Source organism: Stomoxys calcitrans, chromosome 4 (assembly GCF_963082655.1).
Source record: "Stomoxys calcitrans chromosome 4, idStoCalc2.1, whole genome shotgun sequence".
NCBI lineage: Eukaryota > Metazoa > Arthropoda > Insecta > Diptera > Muscidae > Stomoxys > Stomoxys calcitrans.
The window spans coordinates 73,299,071-73,319,346 of record NC_081555.1 but is presented as its reverse complement, the minus strand read 5'-3'; the positions used below and the strand labels follow the sequence as shown (position 1 = coordinate 73,319,346).

Sequence of the window (20,276 nt, the reverse complement as noted above, 5' to 3'; positions counted from 1 at the left end):
GGGTACATTTTCGATCTTGCTCTGGCCGTACAACCCTACGGCAGTATAGTCACACTAAATATGTTGCAAGGTGATGTGCGAATATGGACAACAGGGGGTCACAAGCGTCTACGTCCACATCGTCGAACCGTGTGGCAATATACGCAACAGCAGCATTCCAGCCCCAATATTGCCGGGCCAGGGCCGCGAAGTGTATCATTTTTGCAATTGAATTGCAACGATCTCCGTGGCAAGATCGACAAGATTGTGGATTTTATGAGTTGGAGTCCAGGAGATGACCAAAACCTGTAGCTTGCACAGTTGTCACGTATGCAATGTGCTACGTAAGGATCGCTTAAGGAATTGAGGTGGGGGATTGGCATTCGTAATACACCATTCTGTGCAGTATAGACTCATCTCGCCTGCACCTGGCGCTAGTTACCCCTACATGGAGTGCATGGGGATAGTAGTCAGGTCCGGTACTGCCGAGATAGAGCTACACAACGTGTACATAACGCCGTCACGTAACCGTGACTGATCCGAAGAGATGCGCCAGGTAGGGCCAGGAGTAGAACGATTCGTCGTATCCGTGGTCCCCGAGCCGATGGACAGCCATTTTAATTTACCGTGGGCCAAGTTACGAATGTCGTCTGTGGCGCTAAATCATCGAAGCCGTTGCGCCCCGAGGGAACCTGAAGTTGAGTACCTTACTACTGTCCTTAACCTGCCTTTGAACACTCTTATAGTTTCCGATGTCTGGAAAATGGGCAGAGTAATCCCGCTACTGAAACCTGGAAGGTAAGGTATGGTTGAAAAGAGGGTGTAGATATTAATCCGCCCCATGGCACTATGGACATACACCTAAGCCCTTAATCGGCTAGTTGTGCATTCTAAATGGAAAAAAAACAAGTAACATCGAAAAAGAAAATCTTAGTTAAGAAATCCGTGCTACTTACGAAATCCTTTATTGTTTTCCATGCCACTCCCCAAAGTTGGTTCATGTCTGGTATCGTGTCCACAACTACGTGTCGGTATCTGTTAGACGCGAAAGCCGGGCAATGACAAAGGAAATGCTCCAACGTCTCATCATCTTCCCCGCATGCCCTACACATGCTTGCTGCACCGATTTTACATAAGTGACCTCGTAGTCCTATGTGTCCCGTCATGGTACCAATAGCTATACTGACCTCGTTCTTGCTTCCTTTCAGTAATAGCATCGTCTTCTCACGATCTGGATCCTCCTATAGGATTTTCGCCCTCCTACCGACCGTTTCGCTGTTCCACAATGTTAACTCGGACTGCGTCGTCCCGAAAGGCTTCGGGTTAACCAAGTTTTTTGACGGCAGTCCTCTGGCCTTCACCGCTTAATCGTCTGCCCTTTCATTTCCCCTTACTCCGTTATGGCCCGGCACCCAAACAATGCGGATTTTGCCATCCTGAGAGAAGGCGTTAATCTCCTTACACTGCAAGACATTTGGTGACCTTACCGTCCTGGTTGTTATTGCCCTTATGGCAATTTTACTGTCGGTTAAGATGTTCACACTCGACGTCCTCGCGTTAGCACCACACCACTTCACGCATTCCGTGATCGCCCGAATCTCCGCCTGCAGGACCGTATTATGATCAGGCAGTCTAAAACAGATCTCAGTCCCTGGGTTCTCAATGTATACCCCCAGGTCCACTCTGTCCTCTAGCTTTGATCCATCCGTGTAACATGATCTTCCAGATGACAATATTAGGGTACCGTCAATCCAAGACTGTGCCACTGATCAGGTACCCGATCGGAAACCTCTTCACTTCCTTCCGGATTTCCAATCGTCGCTACATTTATACCGCGATGGCATGAGTTTCTCATATCCTCAACTCTTTCTCCTATCGCTTTGAGTCTCATATCTGCAATGGCTGCCTCGCACTTAATCTGTATGTCAATGGGTCGGATATCTGGAATAGTCTCCAGTGTCCTGGTGGTCGTGGTACTCATCGCTCCGCCTATGCTAGGGCAACATGTTCTCTGAACCTGCTGTATGATCCTTATGTTGAACTTTTTCTCCATAGCAGTCCACCAGACTACTGAGGCGTAAGTTTTAAGGGATAAGAAGTGCAAACGCCATTGAGTGAAAAAGGGTGATATCTCCGGCACTATTTAACCTCTAGCTATCCTCCATTACGTTCCGGCAGATGCAGCCGCCTCTATGTCCCGATTGTTAGCAGGGACCACACGACACACGTCAACTGTTTAACTGCCCAGCCAGACCCTCTCGACTAAGAGAGATTTCCTGGATCTGGACACTTAACAGAATCAAGCAGACGAAAGATAGAACCCAACAAACGTATGGCTTAATTCTAACATTAGAAATTTAATTTCATTAAACTAACTAAAAATTTAACTTTTTCGATATTTGGGACACCGAATTCATTAAAAATGCATATAAGCATCTTAAGAATGTTTACGTTGCACGTGGGAATAAATTCGAAAAAAGTTAGTAAAAAACATGCCGTGTGAGAACGGGTAAAAATATATCTTTGAAATTTGAAATGATTAAAGCTGAGGTGTTAACGAAGTCGTGTGCAAACTGTCCGTCCACATGTCGATGGTAGCGGATGCATTACCTGGACCGTCAGGATTCGCTAACTTATGGATAAATAAAACGCTCATCCTGCTAAATGCTTTGTACTTTAAACGTTGGTAGCACTGACACACATCAAAAACAATCAAATAGTTTTTCATAAATGTGATTTTATTAAATTCCTAAGCAATTTTTGCATTCCAGAACGTTTAATCATTGAATAAATATGTTGCATTCTTGATTGATTGAATGTTGATAGATTGAATGTTGACACCATATGATTTAATAAACGGCTAGCTTTTTTCTCCATAGAAACTAAGCGAGAAAACTATTTTATTGGGTAAATAAAACACGGCTTATGTCGGCCAAAACGCTCCACACAAAACTCCGATCTTTATGTTGGCCAGACCGTGTGTGTTTTTCACTTTCAACAGTTCAGCCACACTTTTTTTTGTCCATTTTAAACAAAGAAGACAGAAAAACTAGCAAATGTTGTGTTGTTATTTTGAGTGCACATGCACCGGGTTGGATGAACGAACAAACTCGAAGGGAAACAAAAAGTTCGTTCAAATTCATTCATTTCAAGATAGCTTGCTTGATCATCCCTCGTTCCTGAAAGAAACGAGGGAGAACGATCATTCATGTTTGATTACCAATGAAATGATTCGAATTAAATGTACGGTTCGATCAAATACGAAAGCAATCACTATCCGTTCATCCACCCAAACAAAAGCATCAACATTAAACGAGAAGCTGAACAAGTGTGCTGGAAAACTTTGCTACTTGCTGAAGTTTTGTACCGATCGACCTACATATCGTATAGAAAGATATTTAGTTAGTTGGCATTCCCCAGACTCATTGTTCTAAATTTGTATGCCAGATTCATAGAGTACTTCCTAAGACCTTTTATTTGGATACCCATTTTCTGATGTTGGGCAAATATTCCTGTTTTGGGGTTTTCGGATTCGGGAGGTCCTGTAGAAATCTTTGACCAAATTCTTATACCAGATTCGTTCTCTACTTCCAATTACCTTTCATTTGATATCCATATTGCCCCAATTGGTAAATATGTTATTTTTGGGTTTTTTTCTGGTGGAGCGGCTCCCAGCCACTTGGTGTAAAATTTTTATATCAAGTCGTACTCTACTCTTAAATACCTTTCATTTCATATCCATATTGTCCCAATCGGCAAAGATCTTCGTTTGGATGGGTTTTGGGGAGAGGCGTCCCTCAGGTTATTTGACCCAAAAGTTGTATGCCAATTTTGTGTATCTGAATTGCCATAAAACGGGGTAGGCGTCCCCCAGGTTACTTGACCGCAAAGTTGTATGCCAATTTTGTGTTTCTTAATTACCATAAGGCGGTAATAAAAATTAAAAATATGATCGGCTTCTTGCGTGCCGGAAAGAATTTGCAGCACCAAAATTCACTTGCCACTGATGGATTCGCAAACCCGCCATGTTCGAGTCCACCGGGCTGCAAATTTTGTTGTTTTCTTTAGACTAATTTGAGAATATTCGGCCCTATTTTTTATGTATTTCTCATTAAAAAATTGTTTGAAGTGATTTCTAAATTTTTTAAAATTTAATTTAATTGTGAAACTTATTGCTGTGCTGTAATGCTTATTGCGTTATTTCATCATTAACAAAGTGATGTCGGTAGGCTAGAGGATGCGTGGAAGACTACCAAATATAAAATGATGAGTTCAAATCTCCTCGTCGACCACTGTCAAAACTTACAAAATTGTTTAAGTAGGGAGAGTCACAGAGAAAAAACCGAGAGCAAGCAGAAAAATAAAAAAATATTTGTTCAAATATTGACAAATGTCAAAAGAAATCAATTACGGAACTAGTTTGTTAGAATAAGCAGAAGTACTAGTTCCAGGGTCAACTACAATAGTTACTCCAATGACAAACCCAGGATAAATTCACCAGTTGTTTACACTGAAAGTAAACAAAAGTGGAACTAGTTCTGATTACTTTGGAACTAGTGAACGGGGAAAGTAAAAAGCAAAAGTGTAACAATTACGTGTTTATATATTAATAGATATCTTTTTTTTTATTTTATACTGAAATTTTGGTCTCATTGCATTTTAATATTACTCAATCGAGCTTATGGTCTATGTTACCCTGAGCTTTTTATAAGATATATTTTCAATAAATAAATAAATATCCTTTTCATTCTTTGTTCCTTACTTCTCCGTTTAAGTTCCTTATCTCCCTTAATGGCTGCTTTTCGGGGTTCAGACGTTGCCTAAGCAATACCTTGCCTGTTATTCAGACCTCTTGGTCCGCTTAAGCTCTTTGATTTCACTCCTACCACTTTTATCCGCCACCTGGGGATAAGTCCTTTTGGAAGACATACATAGTATCCATGGTGGGGAAAACCCAAAATTCAGCATGTACGATTTTTTACGTGCTCTATAAGACTTTCAATTGATAGAACATGCAGTTGTTCCCAAGTTGAGTTCTGGTAGCATTTATTTTATTGTAATATATATTAGATTGAAAAGTTTTATTGAAGTGAAGTTTGAAAAAATAATTTCTCGAACATACAAATACATAAAATCATTGCCTAGTAACATAATAACAAAGAACGATACAAGTAGATATTAATTTGTTAAACATATACTTCAACACTTTCCCTTGTTTAATTAAATTATATTTAAACGAGTACACAAGTACTGTAAACGTGACTTTGGTAAAGGCTTGGTCATCATATCTGCGAGTTGATTTTCAGTTGAAACTTGTGTCGTTGACTATAAACCTTCTGTTACCTTTTCACGTACGAAGAAGTGTTTTAGATCAATGTGCTTTGTTCGTTTATGAAATTCTGGATTCTTTGATAGACGAATCGCAGCTGTATTTTCTATATTTATAATTGGAATGTCCTTATAATTTATTATGTCCTTGAAAAGTCGTGTAAGCCATATTACTTCTTTTGCGGCTTCACTTGCAGCTATAATTTCTGCTTCAGTTGTTGAAGTTGACACTGTTGGTTGTCGTTGACTCATCCAAGATAAAGCTCCACCTGCATAAGTTGCAACAACACCTGTTGTAGAACGTCCTGTAGTGACACATCCACCATAGTCAGCATCGCTGTAACATTCTAATAGCTTGGGTCCTTCTTTATTATAAGCTATTCCAACATCTATGGAACCAGCTATATATCTGAATACTCGCTTGAGCTTTTGAATATCTTCACAAGTGTAGTTGTCAAGGTGTCTTGATAGATAACCGACACTATATGCCAAATCTGGTCTTGTTCCTAGCATCAAATACATCAGAGCACCTACAGCTTGTCTATAAGGAAACTCGATTCGTGCTTTCCCTGGTTTTGAAATGCATTTGACTGTATTTTCCATTGGTGTTGAAACTGGACGACACTCTGAGAAATTAAATCTTTCCAAAATTTTCTTGGCATAAGACTTTTGAGAGATTCTAATTTGATCATTGCTGTTTTCAATTTTTATACCAAGAAAGTATGAAGCTTCATTAGAAACGATCTTGAACTCTGATTTTAAACTGTTGAGAAAATGCTCAAGTTCTTCTTTGTCTGAAGCAGCTACTAAACCATCATCGACATAGAGAGCAAGGATTAACTTTTTACCATCTTTCTCTCTTATAAACACTTACTTTTCCCAGGGCCCATCTGATTTTGTCTTCACACGATATACCCATTTCGAGGGAAGTGCCTTTGCTCCATTAGGAAGATTCGTGAGTACCCAAGTTTTGTTTTCAATCAATGAATTCATCTCTGATTTCATGGCTTGTATCCAATTGATTCTCTCTTCACTTTCAACAGCTTCTAAATATCTTGATGGAGGTTCGGTTTGACAAACAAAATCATGTGCCATCATCACCATCTCATCGCTGACACAATTTGATATAATTACAGTACGATTTCTTAAGCGTTTCACAATAGTATTATCGCACGTATCATCTAATTCATCTCTTCGACGCTTTTTACGTTGGATTTCTTCAAAACCCTCAAAGTCTTCTAAATCACTTGTCGAATCTTGATTTTCGTTGTCGCCATCTTGGAGTTCGGCATCTTGCTCTTCGAAATCCTCTATATCATTTGTGGAATCTTGATTTTCGTTGTGGCTTTCTAGCGGTTCGGCATCTTGCACCGCTTTCTCTTTAACTAATTCTTGTTGGTATTTATCTAGTTCTTCACCTTCGTGATTATATGGACCGATGCGTATTGATATTTCTTTCCCATTTTTTTCTTGGATATTATTGGAATTCTTGTTGTTTTGCTCTTCCACAACTTCATCTTCTTTAACTTCTTCATTAGCACAACCATTTATTTCTTCGGAAAATATCACATCTCTTTATATTTCTACTATATTTTGTTCTTTAATATAGACACGATATCTCTCATCGCCGTCATAACCAACAAGATAACCTACTGTTGCCTTCTTGTCCATTTTCTTCCTACGCTGACTGGGAACATGAACATAGCATTTTGATCCAATAATTCTTAGGTGTTTAATTCTAGGTTTCTTGTCGCACCATAGCTCAAATGGACTTTTATCCTTTTCTGACGATTTTCCCGTTCGATTTAAAATATATATTGCTGATTTCACAAATTCGGCCCATAACGACAAAGGAAATTCAACATTCTTGTTTGAGTTCATGAATGTTCTTGCCATCTCTACAATGGTTCTATTTTCTCTCTCAGCACCACCGTTCTGTTGAGGTGTATATGGAGCGGTAAACCGTTGGCTTACTCCATGTTTTGCCAGAATTTTCTTCACTTCTGCATTGTTGAATTCACCACCATTATCACTAAGCAATGTTTTAACTGTGTGTCCTTGAGATCTGGCATGTGCAAGCATTTTTATTAATGTATCCTTCACATCTGATTTGTTCTTCACAACATATCCATAACGAAATTTTGTGTAATCATCCTTATAAACGACAAGATATTTATATTCTCTAAATGAAGAGGGAAATGGTCCGCAAACATCTGTCGATATTAATTCTCCTGGAGCTTTTGCAGTCTCACGTCTTCCAAATGGTAATCTTGACAACTTACCAAAAACGCAAGGCTCACAGATTTCACTGTTGTTCTTTACTCGAATTCCCATCTCCTTTTCTAATTTCTCCTTTACATGCCGTTTATCTTGATGTCCCCATCTTTCATGGTATAATTGCAGTTTTGAATTTTCTACAGAGAATGAAACACACTGATTTGCAGACACGGGTCGAAAATCTATTCTGTATAAAGTTCTATTTGGCTCACGGTGTCCACATAAAATTGTTTCTCCATTGAGATCTAGCTTGCACTTTTTTATTGTCGAATAAAACTTACTTGAGGGGTTTCTGTCATGTGAAGCCAATACAGAAAAAAGGTTTCTTGATATACCAGGAACATACCAAACATCATACAACTCCACTGTCTTCCCAGCATTGTTTACTTTTGATAAAACTTGAATTGTTCCTTTTCCCATTGCACTTAAAGTCTCTTTACCAGCAGCTTGTATTGAATGTGGTTCTTTGAATGCTTCGTAGTCAATAAAAAATTCCTTCGCATTTGTTACGTGCCTTGTTGCACCATTATCAACCCACCAATCGCTGACAGATGTGCTCAAATTAACTTCATTTGACACCGAATGAAGAGCAACATTGGAGTGCGATGTATCCAATTGTTTTGACTTACTTGGCTTTCCATCAGCTATCCACTTTCTGCAGTCTTTAATCCAATGTCCCTTTTTCTTGCAATAGTGACAAATGTCATCTTTCTTGCCATTTGCAAAATTCTTATTTTTCCGCTTCTCATTTAGAACCAATGCTTCTTGTTTCTCCGAAATCGTGTCTTCAGATTTCTTAAAATTTCTTTCAAATAAACAAAGTTGCATAAGAAATTCATCTAACGACTTATCTTCATCTCGTGTGAGCATCATCCAACTGGATTTAAACATTTCAAATGATTTTGGCAATATGTGTAAAATCTTGCATATCAGGAGCAATTCTGGTAATTTTTTTTCTCCTTTTATTACCAAACCAGCATTGATTTCGTTCCATAAGCTCTTGAGCTTGGATATATGTGTAGAAACATCGCTTTCTGCCATCCATTCGAAAGAAAATAGCTCCGTGCACATCTTGAATAATTGATCTTTAGATGTCGCTTCAAATTGCTGATGCAGCGCTTGCCAGACATCACATGCAGACTCTTTATCCATTACCTTCATGAAAATGTCATCCGAAATTGTGTTTGTGATCAGACTCTTGGCATAGCTGTTAGCTTTTCTGTAAAAATCACAACGTTTTTTGTGTTCTTTTTCTTGAGCTTCTGTTACTCCTTCTTCCAAGGGTTCCGGCTTTGTAATTCTATGCTCAACCACATCCAGAGCTCCCTCGTAGAAATCTAGAAGATCCTTCACCTTCCGCTTCCAAATTGGCCAGTCCGACTCGACACATAACGGCTTTATGTTTTTGCAAAATTCCATTGTAATTTTCTTTTCTTGATACCTCTTTTTCACAAAATTAATTTCTCCAATATTCTTTTTTTTTTTTTTTTTTTTTTTTTTCACGGACTTCAAAAATTTTCACAATAATTATTTTATTTTCTTTTTTTCATCTTTGATCGAAATAAAAACTCCTTGTACAGACATTTTAAATTATGATGTATGTATTGTATTGTATTGTATTGTATTGCGATAAGTCGTCCAATTTTTGAGTAACAATCCCTTTTTTTTATAGCAATTGGAAGCACGTCAGCGCAATGCACTTTTGACGTTTCTTTTCTTTATGGCTGATACCAAATATTCTCAGGAAAACGGCTGTCAGAGTAATGTGTCAGCAAGCTCAACGCTATCTCGAGCTCATTATAGTAATCCCAATGCATCATTACCACCGAACAACACAATGCACGCCTTGCGAGGTCATATGCTGCAGAAGGCTCAACCGCTGCCACTCTCACCACAAACATCCGTTGGAGGAGTAAATAAATTATTTTGTACACTTAAAATTTTCGAAATTATTAATGTACGTTTATTTTAAATTTTTTTAGGCTTCAAACCTTTACAATTCCAAGGAAATCAATCACAAAATCCCCATGTTACGCCAATCCAGTTATCAGGCGGGAAGCCAAAGCGGTTCCGAAAATGATACAACGTCTTCAGCAAGTATGATACCTGCAGCAGCAAGTACCCAATATGCAATAAAAAGTGGACTGGGCCACGATTTCAATAAAATATTATGCACTCAAAATAACATTAACGATAACATGGTTCAAAATGTCATCTACGCATTCACCGGCATCCAAGGAAAATATTTGAAAAAGGATGTGGTTTCGGGTAAATTTAAATTAGACGTCAAAGCAAAAAATCTGAATGTGGTCCAAGCTGGCATGTTATTGCGCCTATCGGAATTGGGATACTATCATGACCTGGTGCAATCATACACTGATATGAAGAGCGGATTGTGTGCTTTGGGTCTGATGGGGCAAGGATTTATATCGGCTTTACGGAATGAACTTACTAAGTATTATGGCATGGTTGCTCTGTTGCAAGAGCAGTTAAACAAACAAAAGCAAGTGGAAAAAACGAATGTGTTCAATAGCACAACAATTCGTCCCGAACGTTTGACGCTAATGAAAATTTTAGTTTGGTCCGTTGATCCACTGCAAAGATTGCAACTATTAGCCTCAATAGCTGAAGCCTGCCAAGAGAAAAAAGGAGGTGCATTGGCTTCGACCGTTCACGGATTTTTAAACAACGGTAATCCCATGGTTAAGAGTTTGGCCAAAGAGCTTTTGTTAGCCATTTGTGGACCCCTGTACCAGATGCTTACCAAGTGGTTACTCGAAGGTGAAATTTGTGATCCTCATGGTGAATTTTTTATTGAATGTTTGGTAGAAGTTGGTCCGGATCGTTTATGGCATGACAAATATCGTGTACGTTCATCAATGCTGCCAAATTTCGTTTCTTCAGATATGGCACATAAAATTTTAGTAACTGGTAAAAGTATAAACTTCCTCTGTGAAATATGCCAAGACAAACACCCTGTAAAGGGAAGAGATGAATTAAAGCAATGCATTGAAGAAAACGGTAAGAAATTGTTGTCTTCATCCATATAAATGAACTAAACTATTTATTTTATCATCAGCTGAGCACATATTTTCTTCGGTGGCCGATACAAAGCTTCACTCAACAATCGATTCTATTTATTTGAATACTTCCAAACGTGTTCTAGACATCGTTATGGGACCCCATAAACTACTTGAGCACTTACAAGCCATGCGTCGTTATTTGCTGCTGGGACAAGGCGATTTTATCGGTATTTTAATGGAAAACTTAAAGTATGATTCACTCTACGAAGTGGTTTTTGGTGCCTTTAAATTATGTTTATTTTTTTTTTCAGATCTGAACTTGATAAACCCGCCAAAGAATTATATAGCTATGATTTGTCTTCCATCATGGATGCGGCCATACGTTCTACCAATGCCCAATATGATGATCCTGAAATTCTTAATCATTTGGATGTTCGAATAATGTCTCCATGCGAAGGAGATATCGGCTGGGATATTTTGTCGTTGCAATACACTGTTAGAGGTCCTCTCGCTACCATGCTTGAGCCATCCATGTGCATTTATCAGGTATTGTTCAAACCGCTATGGCGTATGAAACATATGGAATTTGTATTGTCGTCAAAGATTTGGAAAGATCAAAAATGTAACTCAAAGGTAAGTAACAATATTTTAGTAAACGAAAACTCGAAAGAGAAATAGAATGAAAGTTGTGAGATAATAATATCTTCGCCTTAAAAAAATCTTAGAAAACTTCTTAAGTTAGAAAATATTTTGGGAAGGAATACACATACATTAAAAAATAATAATAATATTTATCGATTAAGCGGATGTTTTTAAAACTTTTAATATGGCTTGAAGAGTGTAGCTTATCGAAAAGTGTTAAAATGTTTACAGAAATTGTAGAGCGATTTTTGAAAGCGGAATATGTATGCCCCGAGAAATGGGGTATGTTTTCTTAAATCTTGTTTGAAATGTCTTTTTGTTCGTGTATTCCAAAAAGGACAAGCTACCTTGGAACACTATTGACAAGCTCCCTTAGGGGAGGAGCGGTGCCGCCATTCAAATATTATCTCAAAGCAAACTTCCAAATCAAACATCCGGATCACTATAGGCAAATCCGAAACATGTTGTGGCGTACTTAGATCTGGATACAATCCGGCATATACATAGCACACTTTTACAACAATTGGAAAAATAAAAATTTGTCCGACATCTGAGAGTGCCTAATGATAAAAATTGCTTTTTATTGGCTCACTGCATGAAAATGTAGCCAAAAAACGCAGTTTTTCAAACTAATCCGAATACGAATATAAATAGAGTTGCCAAAACAAAAAAAATCCGACCAACAATTTTTCAAAAAACCTACCAAATTTCCTCCCAGCTGACCAAAATTGTAAACTAAATTTAATACACGCCATCTTCTTGTAACAGTTATTAGTTTTTTAAACAATATACCAAAAAATTTGCACAAAGTCATTCGCGTACTTTATTTGTAGAAGAGAGCGCGAGAGAGAGTAAATTTTGAAACTATGTAAATTGAGAACTTGCAAATTTCTGCTGGGAGTTTTTTGCCACCAGAATTTTGTAACTATGTTGTGTAAAAATCAGTTATTTTATGAAAATACAAAAGCTAACACCAAAAAGCATAAACATTAATTAATAACTAAAAATTTAGTGTTTATTTGTAATGTTTACTTTTATTTCATTATAATTGACTTTTTAACAAGAGTCAAGTCAGCAGCTATTATTCTGGTACAGAAAATTTATCAAATCGAATTGCAATTTTACCCCAACAGCTGTTGTTCTGCAAATTTCTACTGGAAGTCTTTCGTATAATTTTGCTGGCAAATTTTTTAAAGAAAAGTAAAATAGCGCTTATTATCCTGAAAATTGTTACTGGCAAATGTTTACTGGAAAAGTACACGAACAGACCTAATATACCATACAAAACATAAAAATAACTTAAAACAAGTAAAAACTTTGAATACCCACACTTATTAAAATTTTGTTAACATTTGTGAAAAAGAAAGGAATGTTCACGGGAAAATATGTATGTATTGGTCTCCATTGGGTAAAGATGTTGAGGTGCCAAAAACTACTCACTATACTAAAAACCACACACTAAGGGTCTAATACAACACACCATATATATCTAATATAATCCGACCGATTGACTCGACGCAAGTATCGAGGGGCCTAAGTCGACTCACTGTACCAAATTTCAGCAAAATCGGATAAAAATAAATTCAAGAACCTAACCTAAATGATAATCCATTTGCGCGGCTGGACTCTCTTCAGCCCTCTCGTCATTCCAGGCCACTCTAGGGTCTGAATGGAGAAAACTCTAACCAATGAGTATTATTTACGGTTCCGCCTGAGTCTTCTCGCCCTTAAAGAACGAATAGACTAAATTTTTCCGAGCGCAGCGACTAACTACTTAAGTTCGCAACCTTAACCTGGTAATACATAGCTTACAATGTAATATACGCAATTCATTGGTATAGACACTGCTTGGCTGTGTTTTTGCATTTCCATCGTGTCATCTCCACAAAATGTCTTAATTTCATTTCAAAATGTTTGTTGTTTACACTCTTTTGGTACCCGGGCGGGATAACTATGATCATCACACAGGCTGGAACTTTGAGCTCCAATCTATGTATTGTTCTTCGTTATCACGAGAAGCTTAGCTGTGAGCTACTGGGTGCGTTCACAGGCTGTGGATAGTGGAATGCTCCCTATGGAGTAGCTGCAACTGCAACTGTTGTCGCAGCATGTAATTGTTGTTAAGTTATGCTATTATAGAAAACAGACGCATGCCACCAGAATTGCATATGACACTCACAAATACACAGACAATCGCATAAGCCCGACATGGCATGAAATAACCGAAACCGAAAAGGGAACTATGAAGTACATATTTAAAAAACTAACTAATTGGTGGAGAATATACATTTTATACATATAAGAGTATTTGATTGATTTGAGTTATATATTTTTGTTTTCGCAAACAAAAAGACTACAATAACCTTATAATTATAGATATACTATAGGTTACAATGGAAATAAAGTTGTTCACAATAAGTAGGTTTTGATACGCACATCGGTGTGTATTAGAGATAATAGAGTATAACAATATTTATATATCAGAGTGATAAAAAGGGGAACAAATTCTAAATTTTATTAAAACGTGTGTATTTTTTCGAAAATATTTAGTTAAAAATTGCTTGAAGCTCTTTGCGTTGCCTAAGGATTGCATCGTGCAGAGAGTTCCACAAACGGATTGCATTCACAAACATTTCCATTATGATATTAATACGCGATATCGAGACTAGACTCTTAACATTCTTCGTTTTGTTCCCCCAAACTGTAGCTTTTGGTATAGATTTTTTGGACTTCCGTCGTTTATTATTTTATGAAGTAGTATACAATTTTTATACATATCTTTAAATTTCATGTCGAAAAGGGATTCCGAGATCAATGCATTGTAAATTGTCTCAAGTCTTCTTGCACGCCTTCCATAGAACAGAACATGCAATATGTATGATTTGGCCAGAAGAAGACCACTGCTTTTAGCATTCTAAAAAATTTTTCAGACGCCCCAATGATATGATCAGTCCATGTGAGAGATTTGTTCATTAGAATGCCATGATTTTTTGCCTTTCATAGGGCAGCTATGGTAAAGTTGTACGTCATCAGCATATACATGAAGATTTAATTATTTAAGACGAGATGACAGATCATTTACGTACATTGAAAATAACAGAGCACCCAAGATCGAAACTTGTGGTACACGCCTTTTTAGCTGCATCGGGTGACACATTACATATTCTATTGGGTTGTCCAAAAAGTAATTGCAGATTTTTTAAAAGAAAGTAAATGCATTTTTAATAAAACTTAGAATGAACTTTAATCAAATATACTTTTTTTACACTTTTTTTCTAAAGCAAGCTAAAAGTAACAGCTGATAACTGACAGAAGAAAGAATGCAATTACAGAGTCACAAGCTGTGAAAAAATTTGTCAACGCCGACTGTATGAAAAATCCGCAATTACTTTTTGGGCAACCCAATATTACAATGACCGTTTACGGAGGTAGTTGGAAATCAGTATTACTGTAGAGGTGGCAAAATATGCACACCGTGAGTTTGAAAGATGCGGTGACATCTCTCATAATACATAAGCCAGATGTTTTCATAAAGTCCTAGTTTTCATAATTAGTTACCTACGATAAAAACTTCGAATTTTCTGGCCAAACCATATTTCAAATAAAGAATTGCAGATATGAACAAACACTTTCCCCGTCGATGTAGAAATCCGGTGGAAAAAGTTGACTTGGTTGGGTCATATCCTAAGCCGACCGCGCGATTATGTCCTAGACTGGAACCCGCAAGGACAGCGAGGAAGGGGACGCCCGAAAAACACATGAATCCGCTGTACGAAAAGAGAGTTGGCCAACGATAGAGTTCGATGCCCTATGTTCACTCTGAACAATTTACAATTGGGCCTATTTTATTGTAATATATTTGATATACTCTAATTGTTAATAAAGGACATATATCTAGATACATCGTGATTGATACAGTCCAAGGCTTTGAAAGGATCCAAAAGAACTAAACAGGTAACTAATCCAGCATCCATATTTGATCTTATGTCTTCCGTTACACCATTTAAGGTGGTAACACAGCTGTGTTTTGGTCTAAATCTAGATTGTATACTTGATAAAGGTCGAATTGATTAAGGTTTTGACAGATTTGGTTATTCATTATTTTTCTAAAAGCCTTCGAAAGAAAAGGTGGAATCGATATGGGACAGTAATCACTTCCATTATTCGATTTAGAGATTTGTATCACTTTTGAGTGCTACCACCCAGATGGATATTGTCTCGTAGTTAAAATAGTGTAGTATATCCCATTCAACTGCATTTGATTTAATAGTCATGTAGCTTTTGTATACGTCATCTGGTTGAACGCAAGAAAATTCAAAATCAATAAACTCAAGGAAATTTGGAGCGGCAGATGTGACCATGTGGCTGATTTCAGTAACATTTTCGAACGCTGAGAAAAATGGGAAATTTGGAATAAATGCGTTCAGCTTATCACGGAATGCTTTTCTTTTAATCCCGGGTATTATAATTCCAACATCTGTTTCTCAGATTGTCTTGCATTTGCATTTTGAATCAGTTGACGCCCAAAATGCATTATGAAGTTGTCCGGTTTTAAACCTCTTCCATCGACAATATGTCAAGTCTCTTTTGTTTATCATTTTTCTAATGTCCCTTCTAAACCAGCAATTGTTTACGTTTTGAGGCTTCCTGACACAAAGCGGCACAGAACAGTTTAACAGCTGTAAAAATTTTTCATTTATGAAGTTAATGTTCATGTGTGGAGAAACAAGGCACACTTACTTGATCATATAGCTGGACTTTGTTAGAATATGCTACTAGAAACCAATCAAACGAAGAGTAGTTCGTTGCAATGGTGTTGTGGGTTGATTGTTACACAATTTACGAAATATATTCCAAACGGGTTGAGAGTCTAAAAATGGCTTTCATTTAGAATATTTGAATTGAAATCACCCGCAATAATGACATCATCATAATGGATTGATAAGTTTTTAATTAACTTAATAAAGGTGTCGTAGGGAATATGCCGATTCGGTCTATTAGCACAACCAATAAGATTTTTTTTGTGGTTAATTTCCAGTTCAATAAAGATAAATTCCATTTTTTCTGTTTTATTTGACTGAAAGACAACTTTATATGGCAAGCTTTTCTTTACATACACCGTTACTCCTCCTCCCGTTGAGCTCCGATGATTTCTAAGCACACAGTATTCTTGCATGCAAATCATGCTATCTGTTATAGATGGATTAAACCAGGGTTCGAAGACGCAGACTATGTCAACTTCGGATTGCTCAAGTCCCTCCTTGAGCATTTATGTGCCATATATTCAAGCCTGACTTCTGTTTAGTCAAAATTCTAATCATATTAAAACATCGTTTTTGGAACTCTGTATTATTTAAAAAAAACATTAATAGATGTGATTGGCAATGCGGCCATCGTAGTTAATTTTCTTTTGAATGAACAATTAATAATAATATTATAAAAGTACATAAACAATAGAAAATTAGGAGGGAGGTACTAATCCAAAAAATATAAGCAATATTATCGCATTGACGAAAAAACCGACGAAAATCCAGTGCAATTGGATCGCCATCAAGATAAACTTTATCATAGTTAAGACCATGGTAAGAATATATTGAGGAAATTTATCTTTGCTTTCATGGTGGTCAGGTTTTCGTTTATGCATATACCATGATTGGATTCAAAGCTAATGTGATGAAGACATAAATGGCTACTGTTGTGTTTTCTATACTGCGTCATTATTTTAAAGATGTATTTATTCTAAAATGGTGTGAGGAATTGAACAATTATAGTCGTATCCGAGCTATTGTTTCCTGATCTTCTTTGTGCACGAAATAATGATTTATTTGATGGCGACGATATATAAATTGCCTTACATATGCAGGCGAAATTTTGATTAAGGTATTCATCGGAATACCGTTAACAACATGCAACCGTTAACGTCTCGTGTTCAGTCGCCTGCATTTGTTTACACACCCTGCTTCCATCTTATTACTTATATATTTCTTAAAGTTGACAAAAGCAACTCTGCAAACAAATGTTTAAAAAAGTAACTCTCAAAAGCTTAACAATTTTTAACTTTGACGACTAAAAAAATACTTTACGTGTGGCAACGCAGAATGACGCTCGCTTTCAAGCGTCAAGGTTGAACATTTTTTCTCTCTTGTCTTTTTTGTGGAATTTTTGTGCGGAGGTGTATTTTTGCAACGCGATGCTCAAAAACAAAGCTTAACGCACTCATTTTGTTTTGGCCCTATGGTTAGTACTTTGCGAAAATCTAACATAGTACCACCCTTATAGTGTAAAAAACACATCAAATTACCATATTGATGTACCATAGATACCGCAAAAATCTGTAGGATACGGGTATATTCATTTAGTCATTCCGTTTGTAACACATCAAAATATCCACATCCAACCCTACAAAGTATGCATATATATTTCGGATGGTCGTAAAATTCTAAGATGATTTAATGATGTCACTGTACATAAGCGTAGAAAGGCCTCTGGGATTGGACTAGCATACAACTGGACCATATTAGCATATAGCTGTCATATAAAAAGATGGATCAATTGATTTAGGGCTTAAACACATAAACGTCGGATTTATTACCCGGCACGGCCGAACTATATATATACAGGGGCCCAATTACAGCGTACTTGATCGAGTGCGCCTTCGTATCAAATAAAATTTCATCTCGTATCTAATGGGTGTTATACCACTTGTATATAAATTTGTATGTGTAAGCTTTGTAAATAACACTTGATTAATAAATTTGCGTTCTTAGATTTCAAACATTTTCGTTCAAAAAAGAGGTACATAATTCATAATGGAGATTTCTAACTGTTTTTTCTCGTTCACGTATGCGGTAATTCGGCCCCAGGTTTTTTAGTTCCATAAAAATCATAAAAACCTTAACGACAAAATAGGGAAAAAGGTTTTAGGGTGCCTCGACCATTTTATCAAATATCCGTTTGACGCATATAACATGTAAACAAACATTTTTGGGTTTTTTCTTTTTCAAATATCAAATATTATCAAAACTAACAATACTGACAGATGCAAAGCATGCATGTATGCCTTGTTGCTGCGATATCAACTTATGGCATGATAGTTGTTTCGCCATTACCACCTATCGCACCCTTTTTGGTGCAGTCGGGATGGCATGATGTAGCGTTGATGATCGCATTTAGTCCTTCATCGGCAAGAGCTGCCACCTCAGTTTACGTGCTCGTCCTTTTTTCGTCATGAGAGAGGCACATCCCGGAGTGCCTTCTCCACACGCTTCTGGCCCGGACTCTGGTACTGTTTGGTTTGCCAGAACCGCCTCCATCATCAGTCGGTGAGGTGTAACCGGTGCATGGAGTGGTTGCATTTGGGATCTTGCTGTGGCCTTATGTCACTACAGGAGTATAGTAGCACTGAATATGTTGCAAGGTGCTGCGGCAGCAGTGCGTCGTTGTAGTCGCACTTGGCGTCCTCGTCGTTGGACTATGTTACCCCTTCGGCGGAAATATACGCAACAGTAGCACCCCAGCCCCAATATCATTATTGCAATGAATTAATTGTGATCCCATGGTAGCGACAAACCAGTCCTCAGGTGGGAATCGAACACACGACCTCGCGCCGAACAAAAATGCCATAATTGAAAATAAATTCCCACTGATTTGTAATGCTGTGGCGCGATTTGTATAAAGGTTAGTTCGGATTAGACTATAGTGGCAGTCTGCATACCGAGAAACTAAAGTGGTCCTCCTTCTAATTGCTAGTGCTGTACACTGGGCATACTGACGGTAGATGTTTTAAAGTATCTTTTTCCTCAACTTTATACTCAGCGTGTGTCAAAATAGTTTTTTGCATTAGTTTATCAGCATGTTATGACAGGTCATAACGGGGTGATTGTTGTGCATAAATCGATATTCGTCTTCAAATTTGGTTGGCGCCACTTAATCTGATAGCGTTTACATACCTACTCGAAGCGAATGCCTGCGCTCAAATCCTGGCAAGAACATCAGAAAAACATTTTAGCGGTGGTTTTCCCCTCCTAATGCTGGTGACGTTAATGATGTACTATGTCATTAATGGAATCATGGGCAAATTTGCACCAAAATTTTACAACCATCTATATAGAAGGCTACTTACATTATTTTACCGTGGGTGTGGTTGTTATTGTAGCAGTGCGTTGTATACACTGGCGACAGCCTTTGCGGGTCAAGGATTCCATCGGGTGAATCTGGTATGTCCAACCGGCTGTCATGGGATTGGAATTTCAAACAGCGGCTTAGACGAGCTGTACGTTTCTGCTTTTCTTTTGCTGTGGGAACGATTTAGAAGTTCTTGTGTCTTGGTGCTACAATACACAAACTCCCAATCCCTTGGATTTGAAAAAGAATTTAATAGTGGGAGTTTTCTTTAAGTACCGTCTACTAGACCACAATACTCGCAGACGATGAATTTACAAACTAAATAATTTCCAAAAATGGTAAACTATCCGTTAATGGATTCGCTTCACATTTATTTCGCTCATTGCATCTTTTCACCAAAAACTATCACTTATTGCTCTGCCGTGGTATTGGCAAAAAAAGTATTTAGTTTAGACGAATTTGACTATATTATTTGTTATGTTGATAATTTTATAATCGACCTTTATTATTCAAACAACAATATTTTATATTTGTCTTAAAATATTGTTATTGGTTCTATACTCTTATTATAAACTGGTAAAATTATATTGAGACCCCTTAATAATATTCCTTCAAACATTTGTTAGGTGTCCCAATAAAAATATACAATTTAATTTTTCTAAACTCTTGTCGGTTTTTTGACCCCTTAATTAATTACCACAGTTGGCTTATCTTTTAACTCCTACGTATTGTACCTGAACATCCCTAAAGTTTCCAGAAAATCGTCTCAAATATCAAAGAAGGCCCTTATCAGCTCAAAGTTTAGCCAAATCTCTATTTAAAACCTCTAACCTTTTTAATGTAGCCTAGCATTGCTTAGTAACGTGCGTGTTTTCTAATATGTACATAGGATTTCCAACTTTA

The 20,276-nt window shown here is 37.3% G+C and overlaps 1 protein-coding gene and 1 long non-coding RNA gene across 2 annotated transcripts in view; one reads left to right on the top strand and one right to left on the bottom strand.

The window, feature by feature from the left end:
* The window catches only part of LOC106090668 (gamma-tubulin complex component 3), a 37,288-nt gene that overhangs the window by 2,626 nt on the left and 14,386 nt on the right, over positions 1–20,276 (top strand). The window contains exons 3-6 of the mRNA XM_013256945.2: positions 9,257–9,496; positions 9,567–10,605; positions 10,664–10,856; positions 10,919–11,240. Of these exons, the coding sequence (XP_013112399.1) occupies positions 9,257–9,496; positions 9,567–10,605; positions 10,664–10,856; positions 10,919–11,240 (1,794 nt within the window). The remainder of the gene's footprint in view (positions 1–9,256; positions 9,497–9,566; positions 10,606–10,663; positions 10,857–10,918; positions 11,241–20,276) is intronic.
* On the bottom strand, positions 2,697–4,151 carry LOC131996814 (uncharacterized). Its single transcript, XR_009398015.1, has 2 exons — positions 3,704–4,151; positions 2,697–3,158 (listed from the first exon to the last, which is right to left on the bottom strand). It is a non-coding gene; the product is annotated as an uncharacterized LOC131996814 (long non-coding RNA).